At 39.5% G+C, this 19,068-nt stretch overlaps 1 protein-coding gene across 3 annotated transcripts; it reads left to right on the forward strand.

Moving 5' to 3' along the window:
* The first annotated feature begins 5,904 nt into the window (after positions 1 to 5,904).
* On the forward strand, positions 5,905 to 17,314 carry LOC112239025 (zinc finger protein 501-like). 3 transcript variants are annotated; one of them, XM_042312857.1, is made up of 5 exons: positions 5,905 to 6,016; positions 6,779 to 7,027; positions 12,122 to 12,295; positions 15,427 to 15,987; positions 16,072 to 17,314. In XM_042312857.1, exons 2-5 carry the CDS (start codon positions 6,925 to 6,927, stop codon positions 16,491 to 16,493), a joined length of 1,260 nt encoding a protein of 419 aa, XP_042168791.1. In that variant the 5' UTR covers positions 5,905 to 6,016; positions 6,779 to 6,924; the 3' UTR covers positions 16,494 to 17,314. The 3 variants fall into 3 exon arrangements, with proteins under 3 accessions (XP_042168791.1, XP_042168789.1, XP_042168790.1); XM_042312855.1 differs by having other exon boundaries at positions 15,427 to 17,313; XM_042312856.1 differs by lacking the exon at positions 5,905 to 6,016 and having other exon boundaries at positions 6,940 to 7,027; positions 12,059 to 12,295; positions 15,427 to 17,314.
* Positions 17,315 to 19,068: the final 1,754 nt, after the last annotated feature.

The following is a 19,068-nucleotide window of genomic DNA, read 5'->3' on the forward strand; positions in this document are numbered from 1 at the left end:
TTTTACCATGTACATATTTTATTATTATTATTTAACCTTTATTTTAACTAGAAGGTTCTTATCGACTTACACAAATCCACAAGGAGTCAGTAGAAACCATATTTGTTTAAGCAGGTCAGTCATATCAGCAGTAAATGAGGCTGAATTACCTGTTCGGCTGCCAGACGAGACTCCGGTGGCCAATAGCCAGGTGTAGCAGTGGTAAGGATTCACTCCATGGTGTTGAAAGGAAAACTTAATCCTGGACTAACTAAAATTCTGTTACAAATGGTTTAATTGAGGTGTTCTTGCCACAATATGGACTTGGTCTTTTACCAAATAGGCCTATATTCTGTATACCAGCCCTACCTTGTCACAACACAACTGATTGGCTCAAACACATTAAGAAGGAAAGAAATTCCACTAATTCACACACGTTAATTGAAATGCATTACAGGTGACTGACTACCTCTTGAAGCTGGTTGAGAGAATGCCAAGAGTGTGCAAAGCTGTCATCAAGGCAAAGGGTGGCTACTTTGAAGAATCTCAAATATAAAATATATTTTGATTTGTTTAACACTTTTTTTGGTTAATACATTATTGCATATGTGTATTTCATATGTTTTGATGACAACACTATTATTCTACAATGTAGAAAATAGTAAAAATAAAGAAAAACCCTTGAATGAGTAGGTGTGTCCAAACTGTTGGCTGGTAGTGTATGTATTCATATGTTTTGATGACAACACTATTATTCTACAATGTATGTGAAAATAGGCTGGTAGTGTATGTATTCATATCAGTAGGCTGGTAGTGTATGTATTCATATCAATAGGCTGGTACTGTATGTATTCATATCAGTAGGCTGGTAGTGTATGTATTCATATCAATAGGCTGGTAGTGTATGTGTTCATATCAGTAGGCTGGTAGTGTATGTGTTCATATCAGTAGGCTGGTACTGTATGTATTCATATCAGTAGGCTGGTCTGTATGTATTCATAATAGGCTGGTAGTGTATGTATTCATATCAGTAGGCTGGTAGTGTATGTATTCATATCAGTAGGCTGGTAGTGTATGTATTCATATCAATAGGCTGGTAGTGTATGTATTCATATCAGTAGGCTGGTAGTGTATGTATTCATATCAATAGGCTGGTACTGTATGTATTCATATCAGTAGGCTGGTACTGTATGTATTCATATCAGTAGGCTTTACAACACAAAAGGGGAATAAAACTATTCTAAAAGTGGGTAAGAGATGAAAGCTAAAAAGGGGTCATCCTCTACTCACTATCACAAAGGTTAGTAACTACACAGACTAATTTCATAGAACTTTAAAACACTGGCAGTTTGTCTATTTCACTTCTTTATTCTACTCTCTGATCACTCCAGATAGCCCAGTGAATAAAACAAATGCTGGCAATACTGGTGTCAAACCATGCAAGTGTCAGTAGCATGAAATAACATCTACCTTCTCATTGAAACAGTTCATCATGAAACAGTTCTACTGCAACTTTTCATACACAGTGGAAAGTTGGAACAAACAACAAACTTAAAAATGATGACCCATATCATCCTCCACTCACTATCACAAGGGTTAGTAACTACACAGACTGATTTCAAATCATCCTCCACTCACTATCATTTAGAAACTACAGACTCATTTCATATAACTTAAATTTGTTTTTTAAATAACAGCGTTTTATTAGGTTCCAAAGTCCAGAGACAATATTTCCCATTCAATTCAAGAATTACCCACTATCTATCTATTGGATAATGGAACCAGAGAAGAAACTTGTGTTACCATTCTCAACATCATTACAGTATTCATTTCAACAGACCTTTCGCATGGCCCTTTGTTAGAGCTCAATATATGCCCAAGACTATATGGAGGGTCAGACTGTTGGAGGGTGAAAATCCAAATAAATGACATTATTACGTGTTCCACCACCCATGTTTTTACATTATTAAATGTCCATGTGGGCTCTGCTATGTCGGTAAAACCTCCCGCTCTCTCAAACAGAGAATTAGTGAACATAAAAGTTCAAACAGGAGAAACGACAGGGATTATCCAGTCGTAGTACATTTTAATGACCTAAAGCAGGACATTTCTACCTTTAGATTTTGTGGCATAGAGAAAGTTAAGAAGTCAGACAGGGGAGAAGATATTAATAAAACTCTGAGTAAAAGAGAATGTTTTGGGATTTTCACCCTCCAGACATTATCTCCTAAAGGACTTAATGATGAAATGCCTGTGTATGTTATGTTGTGAATTTGAACATGAATTATGTGCCAATTGAAGATTACTATGATGTTTTTTGTATGATGTACCCAATGATTAATGAAAACATGCTATGTCCTCAATGTGGTTTTACATACGTGTTTAATAGGTCTTATTTACACACTTTTGTAATATTTATGTAATGCATATTGTTATATTTGGCAGCACTTATTTGTTTTTCCTTTGAAGGTGGTATAAAGGTGGTATAAAAGGTGTTATAGCTGGAGTTTAATAAAGGTGTTATATAAAGGTATATAAAGGTGGTATAAGCGGAAGATCCCTGGAGTGGTTTGTATTTGTGTATTTATCAGGGATCCCCATTAGTTACTCTTCCTGGGATCCAAACACACCAACATATTCACATGACATGTAAAACAACAGATTAAAACAGTGAACTATGTTTGTTCTGAATGAGCTAAAGATAAAACAGTACATCATATAACATCCCTACACCACCACATCTTCACAACACAAAATGTTCAATATCACAATACAACAATATCACAATGTGTGCGTATGCATGTGTCTGTACCTTTTGTGTCTGTCTCTTCACAGTCCCCGTTGTTCCATAAGGTGGTATTTTTTACCTGCTTTTTAAATCTGATTCTACTGCTGGCATCAGTTACCTGATGTGGAATAGAGTTCCATGTAATCATGGCTCAATGTAGTACTGTGCGCGTCCCATAGTATGTTCTGGACTTGGGGACTGTGAAGAGACCTCTGGTGGCATGTCTTGTGGGGTAGTCATGGGTTTCCTAGCTATGTGCTTGTATTTTTAACTTCTTACGGCTGAAATCCCGTTAACGGGATCGATTTGACAACAGCCAGTGAAAGTGCAGGGCGCCAAATTTGAACAGAAATCTCATCATTAAAATTCCTCAAACATACAAGTATTATACACCATTTTAAAGATAAACTTGTTAATCCCACCACAGTGTCCGATTTCAAAAAGCTTTACGACGAAAGTAAACCATATGATTATGTTAGGTCAGGACCTAGTTACAGAAAAACCCAGCCATGTTTCCAGCCAAAGAGAGGAGTCACAAAAAGCAGAAATAGAGATAAAATTAATCACTAACCTTTGATGATCTTCATCAAATGACACTCATAGGAATTCATGTTACACAATACATGTATGTTTTGTTCGACAAAGTTCATATTTATATCCAAAAATCTCAGTTTACATTGGCGCGTTATGTTCAGTAATGTTTTGCTTCCAAACCATCCGGTGATTTTGTAGAGAGCCACATCAATTTACAGAAATACTCATAATAAACATTGATAAAATATACAAGTGTTATGCATAGAATTATAGATATACTTCTCCTTGATGCAACCGCTGTATCAGATTTCAGAAAAGCTTTACGGAAAAAGCACACCATGCAATAATCTGAGTACAGTGCTCAGACACAAAAACAAGCCATACAGATACCCGCCATGTTGTGGAGTCAACAGAAGACAGAAATAGCATTATAAATATTCACTTACCTTTGATCATCTTCATCAGAATGCACTCACAGGAATCCCAGTTCCACAATAAATGTTTGTTTTGTTCGATAAAGTCCATCATTTATGTCGAAATACCACCTCCTTGTTCGCACGTTTAGTTCACAAATCCAAATTCATGAGGCACGAGCACTAGGTCTAGACGAAAAGTCAAAAAGTTCTGTTACAGTTCGTAGAAACATGTCAAACGATGTATAGAAACAATCTTTAAGATGTTCTTAACATAAATCTTAAATAATGTTCCAACCGGACAATTCCTTTGTCTTTAGAAATGCAATGGAACGCAGGTCGCTCTCACGGGTGCGCGCGAGACTGAGCTCATGGCATTCTGCCAGACACCTGGTTGAAACAGCTCTCATTCGCTCCCCCTTCACAGTAAAAGCCTGAAACAAGGTTCTAAAGACTGTTGACATCTAGTGGAAGCCTTAGGAAGTGCAATTCAACTAAATTTACATGATCTTGTATAGGCAAAGAGTTGGAAAAACTACAAACCTCAGATTTTTTTCTCAGGTTTTTGTCTGCCATATTAGTTCTGTTATACTCACAGATATCATTCAAACAGTTTTAGAAACTTCATGGTGTTTTTTTATTAATAATATGCATATCTTAGCTTCTGGGTCTGAGTAGCAGGCAGTTTACTCTGAGCACCTTATTCATCCAAGCTACTCAATACTGCCCCCCTGCCATAAGAAGTTTTAAACAGACAGCTCGGAACATTCAGCGTGTCAACAGCTCTTAAAAAAACAAGTAATGATGAAGTCAATCTCTCTTCCACTTTGAGCCATGAGAGATTGACATGCATGTCATTAATGTTAGCTCTCCGTCTACTTTTAAGGGCCAGCCGTGCTGCCCTGTTCTGAGCCAACTGCAATTTTCCCAAGTCCCTCTTTGTGGCACCTGACCACACTACTGAACAGTAGTCTAGGTGCGATAAAACTAGGAACCTGCCTTGTTGACAGTGTTGTTAAGAAGGCAGAGCAGCTCTTTATTATGGACAGACTTCTCCCCATCTTAGCTTCTGTTGTATCAATATGTTTTGACCATCACAGTTTCCAACCCAGGGTTACTCCAAGCAGTTTAGTCACCTCAACTTGCTCAATTTCCACATTATTCATATCGAGACGTAGTTGAGCCACATACGTTTTTCCAGCAGCAGACTATGATCGATAATGTCAAAAGCTGCACTGAAGTCTAACAAGACAGCCCCCACAATCATTTTAGCTTCAATTTATCTCAGCCAATCATGAGTAATTTGTGTAAGTGTTGAGTGTCGAGTGTACTTCTCAAACATAATTTTGTCCCGAAGTTTGTTGACAGGCTGACTGGTCAGCCATTTGAGCCAATAAAGGGGGCTTTACTATTCTTTAGTAGCGGAATGACTTTAGCTCCCTCCAGGCCTGAGGACACACCCTTTCTAGTAGATTGTCAGACCCCGGTGGCTTCTCATTGTTGAAAGACAACAATCTTTTTTACCAACTTTACGGAATTCAAAAGTACATTTCTTGTCTTTCATAATTTGGTCAGATATACTTGGATGTGTAGTGTCAGCATTTGTTGCTGGCATGTCATCCCTAAGTTTGTTTATCTTGGCAATATCAGTGGGTTTTGTGATAAATGAGACATCTGATTCAATGTATGAAGGAGCCGAGTTGGCTTTTTTTCTCATAATTTTGTTTAATGTGCTCCAAAGCTTTTTACTATCATTCTTTATATAATTTATCTTTGTTTCATAGTGTAGTTTATTTTTATTTAGTTTAGTCACATTATTTCTTAATTTGCAGTACATTTGCCAATTAAGTTGGGCTCTCAGACTTATTTGCCATTCCTTTCACCTTATCCCTCTCAACCCATACAAATTTTCAATTCCTCATCAATCCAAGGAGATTTAACAGTTTTTACAGTAATTTCCTTAATTGGTGAGGACTTATTAGTAACTGGAATAATCAATGTAATAAATGTGTCAAGTGCAGCGTCTGGTTGCTCCACAGACCAGCAAACATTCTAGAAATAGCATTACCCAATCAACATCTTGATCAACTCTATGCAAAGGAGATGTGTCCTGGAGGAGGCTACGACCCCCTTCTCATGTAATGGGGTAGGGCCTTCTCAAGGACCCCGGAATGCACGGACGGTGTTAGTGGGAGAACAGGAAGTTCCGGCAAGGCGCGCACCATTCTTCAGTATAAAGAAAGCGCTAGAACGATGCGGTCTAGAAGATAATCTTCGTGTCCGTTTCTGTGTATTACTACAGGTATGTAATAGCACGTGTAAGCCTTCTAAAGAATATATTTACTTGAGATATCTGAATTCGTTTGGCAAGTTATTGGTTTTGTATAAAATTCACGAGCTGGTAAAATGGCGGCACCACTCTTTTTTTTTTTTTTTTTTTTTTACTGCAACAATAATAACAATATTACACATCAATACAGGGACATTCCTGTGAATACAGTGAAAGAAATCCATGCAGAGATTATCAATTTTCTACATGTGTACTAATATTCAGACACATTAAGTTGTTTCTATCTTTATCTATAAATGTTACTATGGTGTGAAAGGGTAATACTATTGGTTTTGATTTAAATAATACAGTGAAGACAAGGTTATTCAGGAAAATAGTACATAGGGCTGCCTAAAACAAAAGGCAACCGTGTACTAAATGGTTTTTGAGTCATTTATGCGAATTCGGGAAATCTACTATAGATTAAGTTAATTTAAGTTGTGTAGCCTGATTTTAAAGTGGATACTTTGTCTAATGTGAATTAATGAATGTTTTGTCAATGCTTACCTACCTCATCTATTGAAATGAGATCAGTGCTTGATTTGGACAGGAGCTCACCGGAGCTGAGTACTGGCACCTCAAATTTCTACTGTTTGAGCTCATGTTCTTCTTATAGAAAATTAGCTCAACAGTATTGTGGAGCTCCTGCACCTAAATATAAACAATATTTTTAGAGAATAAAGAGCCAGAACTGTCAAGACAATAACTTTTGTGTCCGTTTCTCTTTTACTACAGGCTGACTCAGATTAAGTCTGAGGCCGGTAACATCAACAGTGAGGACAAACCCAGCCTGCCTCTCTCCTTCCACACTGAGTCCAAACCTACAGTCATTGGGTCCTGATTGTGACAGAGGAGCCCAGTTTGCACTGCAGGATCCAGAGATGGCATCAGTGAAGCTGGAAGACTGCAGTCAAACACTGGAGCTGAATGTCAACATTAAAGATGAAGAAGAGGAGGAGAAGATTGGGACATCTGTTAGTCATGGTAAGAGCTGGTTCTAAGTTTGTTGTTCGTTCCAACTTCCCACTGTGTATGAAAAATATGTTTTTACCATTTATTTAACTAGGCAAGTCGGTTACGAACAAATTCTTATTTTCAATGATGGCCTAGGAACAGTGGGTTAACTGCCTGTTCAGGGGCAGAACGACAGATTTGTACCTTGTCAGCAACCTTTAAGTTACTAGTCCAACGCTCTAACCACTAGGCTACCCTGCCGCCCCAATGTTCCTCACAAAGGAAACACAGGTTTTTTAGAAGTGTTTGTGCATGTATTAAAAATTCAAAACAGAAATACCTTTATTTACTTAAGTATTCAGGCCCTTTGCTATGAGACTCAACATTGAGCTCAGGTGCATCCTGTTTCCATTGATCATCCTTGAGATGTTTCTACAACTTGATTGAGATTCCACCTGTGGTAAATTACATTGATTGGACATGATTTAGAAAGGCACACACCTGGCTATATAAGGTCCCACATTTGACACTGCATGTCAGAGTAAAACCAAGCCATGAGGTCGAAGGAATTGTCTGTAGAACTCCATGAAAGGATTATGTTGAGGCACAGATCTGGGGAAGGATACTAAAACATTTCCAAATAAAAAGTGTAATATGCAGATAATGCAGATACCTCTAAGAACTAGAGCCAATATTCACATCAAAAATAGAGGATTTACAGTTCCAATGCTTCTAGAATCACTGGTTTGTAAAAACTCACAAAACTGATCCCAAATATTATGAAACTCTGGGGCTTTCTTTTTCACTATATAAGTACATTTTTCAAGAGCCAGGCTTGATGTTAATTAAGTGAGGGAACTGACATACTTCCCGTGGAGAGCAATTAAACATCTAGCTTGTAATAGACAGAGGTCAACCATTTTCTTTTCTCTCCTATGTAAATCAATAGTCTCTGGGTAAAGATTTCGGAGGGACAGTTTATGGATTAGTGGTATTTGGGTGGAGGTCATCTCAGAGATATAGGGCAGTACTGAGCTCCAAAACGTTTGTATCTCAACACATTCCTCCAGGCAATGATACAAGGTGCCTAAATATGTGTTACATTTAACACACAGGTCTGGGGTATTGGGGTCAAATTTGTGGAGCTTAACAGGGTGATATATGTTCTCATTATCCAATTGTATTGCAACAATCTCAGGCGGGTGTTTATTGTCTGTATCTGAGCTCTACAGCATATCATACCCCAATACACTGTACATATCCAGAAGTTGACCTAGAAATTTGTCCTTAATTATCTTCTAAATATCTATTGGGAGCCCATCTGGACCTGCCTCTTTACCTCCCTTCATATTGAAAATAGCATCAGATATTTCAACACCATCCAATTCCTTTTCCAGATACAATTTAGTGTCTTCTGACATAGAGGGAACATAAAGACCTGATTAGTTTTCAGGAGATTCAGAGTTGTAAAGTGTGTTGTAGTAGGAAGCAAATGTTTGGTTTATTTCTACACAATCTATTGATAATTGTCCTTGTTAATTATGAATTGCAGGAATGGCTCGGTCTGAATTTAACTTCTAAATGCGCCAGGCCAGCAATTTACAAGGTTTTTCACCTTGATCATAGGACTGTTTCAGCCGAGTTAAGCTGTTTACAGCCTTTGAGGTGGAAAGTTCTTCATACTGAGCTTTAAGAGCAAATAATTCCTTGATTACTTCTACTGAGTTATCTCAAAAAGTTTCCCTCTCCAATTCTCTGATTTTGCTGTCCAGCGGTCATTTTCTGATTTCAATTTCATTGAGTTGATTTGAAACTGGTAGAATGTAGGCTTTCAATCTGGTACTCACTGACGTTTGGTTAGTGTTCAATACATGACAAGATCCTGAGGGCCGTTGTCCTGCCATTCATCTGCCGCCATCACCTCATGTTTCAGCATGACAACGCACAGCCCCACATCGCAAGGATCTGTACACAATTGATAATGCTGAACATGTCCCAATTCTTCGATGGCCTGCATACTCACCAGACATGTCACCCTTTGAGCATGTTTGGGATGGTCTGGATCAATGTGTACGACAGCTTGTTCCAGTTCCCTCCAGTATCCAGGAATTTCACACAGCCATTGAAGAGGAGTGGGACAACATTCCACAGGCCACAATCAACAGCCTGAATAACTCTATGTAAAGGAGACGTGTCCCAGAGGAGGCAGCAGCAGCTACCCATTTCTCCAGTGCTTAATGTGGAAATTGGGAGGTGCTGGAACCAAAAGTGAGCCTGAGAGGGGGGGTGACCTGGGGGTCTCTGCGGTAGCAGAACACATTAAATAAAATACCTTTTATAATAAAGCATTGCATGCATTACCATGGCTTTAGTGTACTGGCATACAGCAGTGGTGTGGAGCTGCTTGCAGAAGTTGCACACAGAGTACATTTATTGTAGCCTGGAGTCCTGGAAAAATGTGGCCTTTTATAAACAGATTTCATGCAATTCTACATCATTTTATATGACTGGAGACTTTTGCAGATGTTTTTTTAAATACCTCTCAATGACCAAAATGACAGACTACTTTGACACTGACAAACATAATCTGAGATCAATAAAAACAACCTTGTCTCTAATCCATCAATAGCCTAGGCCAGGTGTGAGGAGAAACACATTGTACAATATGAGGAGGAAGTTATAGTCCTAAACAAGCTTTCCAGTTTCACTGACTCACCCAATGATGTGCAGCTCACTCACCGGACAAAAGCTTATCTCTCTTGCTTTACCTTGTAAAAACAATGCTGTTCTCTCAATAGACCTATTTGGAAGTTGATAACTTGGTAACAGACAGATTAGTATTTTCTATTCAGCAGGATCTATTTGCTTTACAACCTGTGTTTTCTAGCGATGGTATTAGAAATATTATAGGAAATAAATTATGAAGTGCAATGCTGGAGAGATGAGTTGTCGGCTCATGTCTATAACAACACAGAGAGAGAGAGATCATCCAAAGTGAATCTCATTTTAGTTCTGTGAGAGATACAGGCGTGCTTCTCTCTCACCACAGCAATGGCCACGCCTTGGCCTAAATAGGCTACAATGTTGCATAAACCTGGGACGGCCTAACATGAATCAATTCTTAGAATATCAGGCACGTTTTCACATTATGTTTTTTTTTAGGAGGCATGACAATTGCAGAGGAATCCAAATGTAATTACGCTGATGGCTTTTATTCGGATTTTTACATTGCAAATAGTGGACATTTGTTTTTCATGCCACAAGAGCTTGGTTACCTGATCCTGACAAAGAACGAAAGACTACAAAACTGAGAGGTGCCGGAAGATCCGGCTCAAATTAAGTACCGCCCTTCTCATATAATGGGATAGGGACATAATAATCCCTGAAAGCACGGAGGGTTGCACCATGTTTTTTTATAACTAAACCAGTCGGTTCCAATGGGAATAGATTAGTCATTGTGGGCAGAGCCAAGCACACTCTAGCGAGATCATTTTGGCACGTCCGAGCACACATCGGGATATTTATGTTAGGGATCGCCTCCTCTGTGAATATTTATTATGAATCCCCATTAGTCCCATAGTCTGTTCTGGGTCATAGTGGGCAGAGCCAAGCACAAGGTAACGAGATCCTATTAGCGCGTTCTAGCTCACATCTGCATATTTCTGTTAGGGAACATCACCTCTGTGAAGCGCTCGTGTGCAATAACTCAAGTCACCTTTGCGTTACTTCTAAACAAAGCGATTTATAAAAAAATACATCAAAAATACACTTCTGAAAAGGGCAAGGTCTACAAAACGTAGTCCACTCTGTTCATAACATATTTTAGTTTGGTAGTGAGGTGAAGCATGCGCTTAGCGTTTCCAATTTATCAATCAGGGTGAAATGTCTGTCTCATTGTTCTATATGTGGCTGCACTGTGGTAGAGGGGTAACAGGAAGTTCCAGGCAGGCACGCACCATTCTTCAGAATAAATGAAGCGTGAGAACTGTGATGTTAAGACGATAACCCTTGTGTCTGTTTATATGTATTACTACAGGTTTATAATGGCACGTTTAAACTTTCTAATTTCGAAAGAACATGTCATACCATGCTAGGTAGCATCCGTTATTAACGTATTATCACGTTTGGTAAAGGGTTGAGGTGTTATTTTTGTGTCAAACCGAGTGAACGTGATACACATATATAATCACATAGCTAGACACTTCGGGTTTGTCTGGATGGATGTACATCATTTCCTCAAGGTCATTTAATAAATAATCAATTTATTTGAGATTTCTGAGTTCGTTTGGCATGTTTTTGGTTTTGTGTAAAATTCACGAGCTGGTAAAATGGCGGCGCCCACTCGGTCTGCGTCAACGAACTAAAGAAAGCGGGTGCAGAGAGACATTTTCACGGTTGCACTACAGTTTTGAAGCTTAATGTAATGATCATCAGTTTTCTACATGTGTACTAATATTCAGACACATTAAGTTGTTTCTATCTTTTATCTATAAATGTTACTATGGTGTGAACAGAAATACTATTCGTCTTTGATTTGAAATGATGGTGAAGACAATGTTATTCAGGAAAATAGTACATAGTGTTGCGATAAACATACTGTAACCTTGTACTAAATGCTTTGTTGTCATTTATGTATTTATGTGAATTTAATCTACTATAGATTAAGTGCATTTACGCTGTGTAGGCTATTTTTGAAGTGTGTACTTTGTCTAATTTGAATTAATTAAGGTTTTGTCAATTCTTAGCTACCTGATCTATTGAAATGAGATCCGTGCTTGACTTGGACAGGAGCTCACCAGAGCTGAGTACCGTCACCTCAAATTTCTACTGCTTCTGCTTGTTTCTTAAGTAGAATATTAGCTCAAATGTATTATGAAGCTCCTGCACCTAAATATAAACAGTACCAGCACACAAAATGAGTATCGACAACTATTTCTGTCCAAGTCAAGCACTGAATTAGATCATTGAACAAGAAGAAATATAATATATTTTGAGGGAATAAAGAAATAGCAGGAACTGTCAAGATTAACTTTTGGTGCCTGTTTGTCATTGTTACAACAGGCAGACTATAATGAAGTATGAGAACAATGAGGACAAGCTTAGCCTGCCCCTCTCCTTCCACAGTGAGTCCAAACCTACAGTCACTGGGTCCTGAATGTGACAGTGGAGCCCAGTTTGCACTGCAGGATCCAGAGATGGCATCAGTGAAGCTGGAAGACTGCAGTCAAACACTGGAGCTGAATGTCAACATTAAAGATGAAGAAGAGGAGGAGAAGATTGGGACATCTGTTTCTCATGGTAAGAGCAGGTTCTAAGTGTGTGTTGTTTATTTCAACTTCCCACTGTGTATGAAAAGTTGTGGTAGAACTGTTTCATGATGAACTGTTTCAATGAGAAGGTAGATGTTATTTCATGCTACTGAGACTTGCATGGTTTGACACCAGTATTGCCAACAAGTAGACAAACTGCCAGTGTTTTTTAAAAATGTCTATGAAATGTGTCTGTGTGGTTACTGTCGTGGAAATATTGAATAAAATATTTCTCAGATACCGGAGCTTGTGAATTCAAATGGACTTTATTACAAAAGTAACAAACCCGAGCAATTCCATGGAAGAACTGATTCTCCATTCTCAGGACTCTGCTTTTATACAGTTTTACCCATACATAACAGTGTCACTCCACTTTATGTAAAATAGTAATTCCTTCTAGCTTTGGCCACCCTAATATTGCTGCCTTTCTTATTGCCTCAGATAGATTATATTGGTGGCGTGACACACACTCCTACCGCAGGTCTAAAGGTGCCTATAACTGATTAGCTAATGTTCCTGTCCAAAGGTCTTCACAAGTTCAGGCTGATGTTGTCTATGTATGATTAACCCATGTGCATGTCCAGTAGCCTTCACAAGATCAGATATGGCCCAGACCAGTCACGTCTGTGTTGATCTACCTTGCCTCATCCACATGGATTCTGCTTATGTTCTGTTCTTTACATTTCTAATGGTTAACTCGATGTTGATCCAGCTCTGTACATTCACATGGGCTCAGCCTTCATTCTGCTTACACATGTCTAATATTTATCCTTCTATCGATTCTTCTTTCTACTTCAAAGAGAACACTATAGGTACTGAAAAACACCAGATGACTGGAAATTCTCTAACATTACTAACCCTTGTGATAGTGAGTGGAGGATGACACGCCCCTTTTTTGTTAATGTTGCAAATGACTATTGTAGCTGGAAACTGTTTTTTAAATTATTTGTTTAATGGAATATCTACATAGGCGTACAGAGGCCCATTATCAGCAACCATCACTCCTGTGTTCCAATGGAATGTTGTGTTAGCTAATCCAAGTTTATCATTTAAAAAAATAGTTTTCTAATGATCAATTAGCCTTTTTAAAATGACAAACTTGGATTAGCTAACACAACGTGCCATTGCAACACAGGAGTGATGGTTGCTGATAATGGGCCTCTGTACGCCTATGTGGATATTCCCTTTTCTTTAAATCAGCCATTTCCAGCTATGATAGTCATTTACAACATTTAACAATGTCTACACTGTATTTCTGATCAATTTTATTCAACAAAAATGTTTGCTTTTCTTTCAAAACAAGGACATTTCTAAGTGACCCCAAACATTTAAATGTAGTGTATGTCACCCAGTACAGCCAGAAGAGGACTGGCCACCCCTTTGGGCCTGGTTCCTCTCTGTTTCTTCCAAGGTTCCTGCTTTCTAGGGAGTTTTTCATAACCACTGTGCTTCTACATCTGCATTGCTTGCTCTTTTGTGATTTTTAGTCTGGATTTCTGTAAAGCATTTTGTGACAACTGCTAATGTAAAAAGGTAAATTTGATTGACATGTACAGTACCAGTCAAACGTTTGGACACCTACTCATTGAAGGGTTTTTCTTTCTGCATTGTAGAATAATAGTGAAGACATCAAAACTGAAATAACATGTATGGAATCGTGTAGTTTAAAAAAGTGTTAAACAAATTAAAATATATTTGAGATTCTTCAAAGTAGCCACCCTTTGCCTTGACAGCTTTGCAAACTCTTGGCATTCTCTCAACCAGCTTCATGAGGAAGTCACCTGGAATGCATTTAAATTAACAGGTGTGCCTTCGTAAAAGTTATTTTGTGTAATATCTTTCCTTAATGCATTTGAGCCAATCAGTTGTGTTGTGACAAGGTAGGGGTGGTATACAGAAGAGCCCTTGGTAAAAGACCAAGTCCATATTATGGAAAGAACAGCTCAAATAAGCAAAGAGAATGTAATTTATATCATTACTTTAAGACCTGAAGCTCAGTCAATCCGGAACATTTCAAGAACTTTGACTGTTTCTTCAAGTGCAGTCGCAAAAACCATCAAGCGCTATGGTTTGGGCTTCATGAGGACCGCCACAGGAATGGAAGACTCAGAGTTACCTCTGCTACAGGGGATAAGTTCATTAGAGTTACCAGTCTCAGAAATTGCACCCCAAATAAATGCTTCAGAGTTCAAGTAACAGACACATCAACAACAACTGTTCAGAGGAGACTGTGTGAATCAGGCCTTCATGGTCGGATTGATGCAAAGAAAACACTACTAAAGCACACCAATAAGAAGAGACTTGCTTGGGCCAAGAAACACGAGCAATGGACATTAGACCTGTGGAAACCAGTCCTTTGGTCCGATGAGTCCAAATTTCAGATTTTTGCTTCTAACCGCCGTGTCTTTGTGAGACGCAGAATAGGTGACCGGATGATCTCCGCATGTGTATTTCCTACCGTGAAGCATGGAGGAGATGTGACATTGTGGCGGTGCTTTGCTGGTGACACTGTCTGATTTACTTAGATATCAAGGCACATGTAACCAGCATGGCTACCACAGCATTCTGCAGCGATACGCCATTCCATCTGGTTTGGGCTTAGTGGGACTCATTTGTTTTTCAACAAGACAATGACACAACATACCTCCAGGCTGTGTAAGGGCTATTTGACCAAGAAGGAGAGTGATGGAGTGCTGCATCAGATGACCTGGCCTCCACAATCACCAGACCGTAACTCAATTGAGTTGGTTTAGGATGAGTTGGATTGCAGAGTGAAGGTAAAGCAGCCAACAATTGCTCAGCATGTGTGTGAACTTCAAGATTATTGGAAAAACATTCCTGGTGAAGCTGGTTGAGAGAGTGCCAAGAGTGTGCCAAGCTGTCAAGGCAAGGGGTGAATACTTTGAACAATCTAAAATACAAGCTATTTTGATTTAACACTTTTTTTTGGTTACTACATGATTCCACATGTGTTATTCCATAGTTTTGATGTTTTCACTTATTATTCAATGTAGAAAATAGTAAAAATGAAGAAAAACCCTTGAATGAGTAGGTGTGTCCAAACGTTTGACTGGTACTGTATATTACACCAACTGACTGGTTCTTCTGATGTTCACACAGGAGATCATGTTGAGACATTCTCTACATCCAGAGAGCAACAGCAGGAAGATCACAGAGCTAACAGGTCTCACCACTGCCCACATTGTGAGGAGATTTTCCCAATTCTATCAAAGCTAAAAATACACCTAAAAATACATAAGGGAGAGAATCTGTATTTCTGCACTGACTGTGGGAAGAATTTCACCACATCAAGGGCTATGATAGTTCATCAGAGAGTACACACTGGAGAGAAGCCTTACTCCTGCTCTGACTGTAGGAAGAGTTTCTCTCAATCGAGCCACCTAAAACAACATGAACGTATACATACAGGAGAGAAGCCTTACTCCTGCTCTGTCTGTGGAAATAGTTTCTCTGGACGTGGACATCTAAAACAACATGAACGTATACACACAGGAGAGAAGCCTTACTCCTGCTCTGACTGTTGGAAGAGTTTCTCTCACTCGAGCCACCTAAAACAACATGAACGTATACACACAGGAGAGAAGCCTTACTCCTGCTCTGACTGTGGAAAATGCTTCACACAATCGTCTCAGCTAAAAGTTCACCAGAGAACACACACAGGAGAGAAGCCTTACTCCTGCTCTGACTGTGGGAATAAGTTCTCTCACCTGGGCCACTTTAAAACACATGAACGTATACACACAGGAGAGAAGCCTTACTCCTGCTCTGACTGTGGAAAATGCTTCACAACATCAACTGAGCTAAAAGTTCACCAGAGAACACACACAGGAGAGAAGCCTTACTCCTGCTCTGACTGTGGAAAATGCTTCACAACATCAACTGAGCTAAAAGTTCACCAGAGAACACACACAGGAGAGAAGCCTTACTTCTGCTCTGACTGTAGTGCGAGTTTCTCTCAATCGAGCCACCTGAAACGACATGAACGTATACACACAGGAGAGAAGCCTTACTACTGCTCTGACTGTGGAAAATGTTTTAAATCATCAGCTGAGCTAAACGGTCATCAGAGAACACACACACGAGAGAAGCCTTTCTTCTGCTCTTACTGTGGCAAGAACTTCTCCCGATTGTCCAATGTAAAAACACACCAACGGCTACACACTTGAGAGAAGCCTTATCAGTTCTCTCACACCAGCTAAGATTTGTCACTCCACTTAATTCTCATCTCATAAAATAATTGGCAATGTTGAATTGGATCAAATGAAGAAAGTGTAGAACACTATTGTGATACAATTGTTTCTCACTGTGAGAGAACAATGCAGGGGAAAGGGAGCATCATAGAATGTTAGCCTCTCTTTACTGATGAGTGTACATCTGGTCAGTTTTGCTGTGTTTTTTTTTAGCCCGCGTCTATAGAGACACATACCAGCTCTATTGGTAGCACGGGTACTACCAGCAGTACCGCACCTGTCGACTTCACAAGTTGTTCTGCTTTCACGAGCACATCCAATGCTAGCATCAGTTATTCTACGTTTGTTGTTAGCCCAGCTAGCATGGACACTGACAGTTGTGATTCTGATGCAGCCGAAGAGCTACTGCCCCTTTACCCAGGAAAGCACTGAACAACAGACGGATGTTGGACCATCGAAGAGGTGCAAATATGGTGAAAACTGCATTGATTTGTGGTTCACTTATATTGGGAATAGTGCCTTTCCTCAGCCACAGTGTGTTATATCTCACAACTCAATGAAAAATCCACTCTTAACCAGTCATTTAGAAACAAAACATGCCAATTTGAAAAATAAGCCACAGGAGTTTTTTGAGCGAGAGTTGAGACTACTTTCGAGTAGTAAGATATGTATAAAAGCTGCAGATACCATTCATAAGAAGGGGCTAGAAGCGTCTTGGTGAGTCACCAAGTGGCTAGGACAGGCAAGCTCCATACTATTGTGGAGGACTTAATTCTTCCTGCTTCCGTGGATATGGCTGGGGGAAAATGTTTTAAAAAATGATTCCGTTTCATGATGCATCAGTGACATGGCAGATGTTTTGAAACAATTACTGCTTCGCATACAAGCCAGTGAATTCAGTGGGATGAGTCAACAGACGTGGCGGGCCTGGCACAGCTCCTGGTATATGTCCATTACGCTTTTGGGGGGTCAATTAAGGAAGACATCCTCTTCTGCAAACCACTGGAAACCAGGACAACAGGATATCTTTTTAAAGTACTGGCCAGCTTTGTGACATCAAATGGACTTAGGTGGTCAAGATGTGTTGGTATCTGTACTGATGGCGCAAATGCCATGACAGGGAGACATAGTGGAGTGGTAACGCGCGTGCAAGCACTTACTCCCGATGCTACTTGGGTTCACTGCAGCAGCCACCGAGAGGCTCTTGCTGCCAAGGGAATGCCTGACAGCTTGAAAGACGTTTTGGGGACTACAGTGAAAATGGTTAACTTTGTTAACATGGACAACACACAGGTCTTTTCATCATTGTATGATTTATTTTGTGTGCAAATGAACTCAAGCTTATGGTCAATGTCAAATGTGATCTAGCAAAGCACCTGAGTGAGTTTTGGTGTGCAAATACGCGGGTACTTTCCTGAAACGGATGACACAAACTAGATTCGTTATCCCTTTCATGCCCTGCCTCCAGTCCACTTACCGATATCTGAACACGAGAGCCTCATCAAAATTGTAACAAGTGATTCTGTGAAAATGTAATTTAATCAGAAGCTACTGCCAGATTTCTGGATTGGGCTGTGCTCAGAGGAGCCTGCCTTGGCAAATCGCGCTGTTAAGACACTGATGCCCTTTGGAACCGCGTACCTATGTGAGAGTGGATTCTCGGCCCTCGCTAGCATAACTAAATACAGGCACAGACTGTGTGTGGAAAAGGATTTAAGACAACTCTGCAATGTTGGGTTGTATTGGAGAGAGTATGTGCATCTTTTCAAGCAAACCCTTCTCATTAACCTGCGGTGAGTCTTTCACAATTTTCAATGAGCAACGAAGGTTTAATATGTAAAATGGCTAAATAAGAATTTACATATCAGACTAAATTGAACACGCACTGCAGCCAAGGTCTACTGCTAGTCGTGACCCATAAAACGCAACACAAGGTTGAAGACAAAGTAAATCTCTGAACAATCAAGTTTATGGTGGAGTAGCTATTCTAAGTACTGTATCTAGGAAGTTGAACTTGAGCTATTCTTTTCAAGTCACCGGTTGTCTACATGGCCCTCTTACCCACGCCGGGAGCATCGACACGGTTGATTAGCCTCCTCAGAAGCCCACTCTCACAGAACGAGTGCAAGGAAACTGACAACTAAGAGAAAGGATATTGTGACATAGTTTGGAAAAGTTTGGAAAAGTTTGGAGACTAACACCTGAAGACGAATGAACAAGGCGTTGGCCAAACTTTTCTCACTAAGCGGAACTCGACCCACAAAGAGACACCCAACAGAGACCTTCAACACATAAATACATGCATTACACTTTTTACCCATAACAGGGGCAGTTCAGGGCAAGGTGTTAGGGCTGAAACTAAGCATAGTTTACAAATGTATCCAAGTGTGGAATTTCTCTCTTTCTCTCTGTGTGTGAAGCTCCATCTTGCATTGGTCCACTAGGGACCTGTTTCCATTTGATTAAGTTTTAACCAATAACCTAGACTGTTTGTGTATATTTATTTTATGTTATCATATAACTGGTTAGTAAATAAATAATCTAAATTTGT

The sequence above is a fragment of the Oncorhynchus tshawytscha genome, unplaced genomic scaffold (assembly GCF_018296145.1).
Source record: "Oncorhynchus tshawytscha isolate Ot180627B unplaced genomic scaffold, Otsh_v2.0 Un_contig_8524_pilon_pilon, whole genome shotgun sequence".
In the NCBI taxonomy this organism is placed as follows: domain Eukaryota; kingdom Metazoa; phylum Chordata; class Actinopteri; order Salmoniformes; family Salmonidae; genus Oncorhynchus; species Oncorhynchus tshawytscha.

Coding starts and splice junctions, on each gene's coding strand:
- LOC112239025 (XM_042312855.1), top strand. CDS start 6,925: ATGGCATCAGTGAAGCTGGAAGACTGCAGTCAAACACTGGAGCTGAAT. Junction 7,028..12,121: donor TGGGACATCTGTTAGTCATG/GTAAGAGCTGGT, acceptor CTCCTTCCACAG/TGAGTCCAAACCTACAGTCA. Junction 12,296..15,426: donor TGGGACATCTGTTTCTCATG/GTAAGAGCAGGT, acceptor ATGTTCACACAG/GAGATCATGTTGAGACATTC.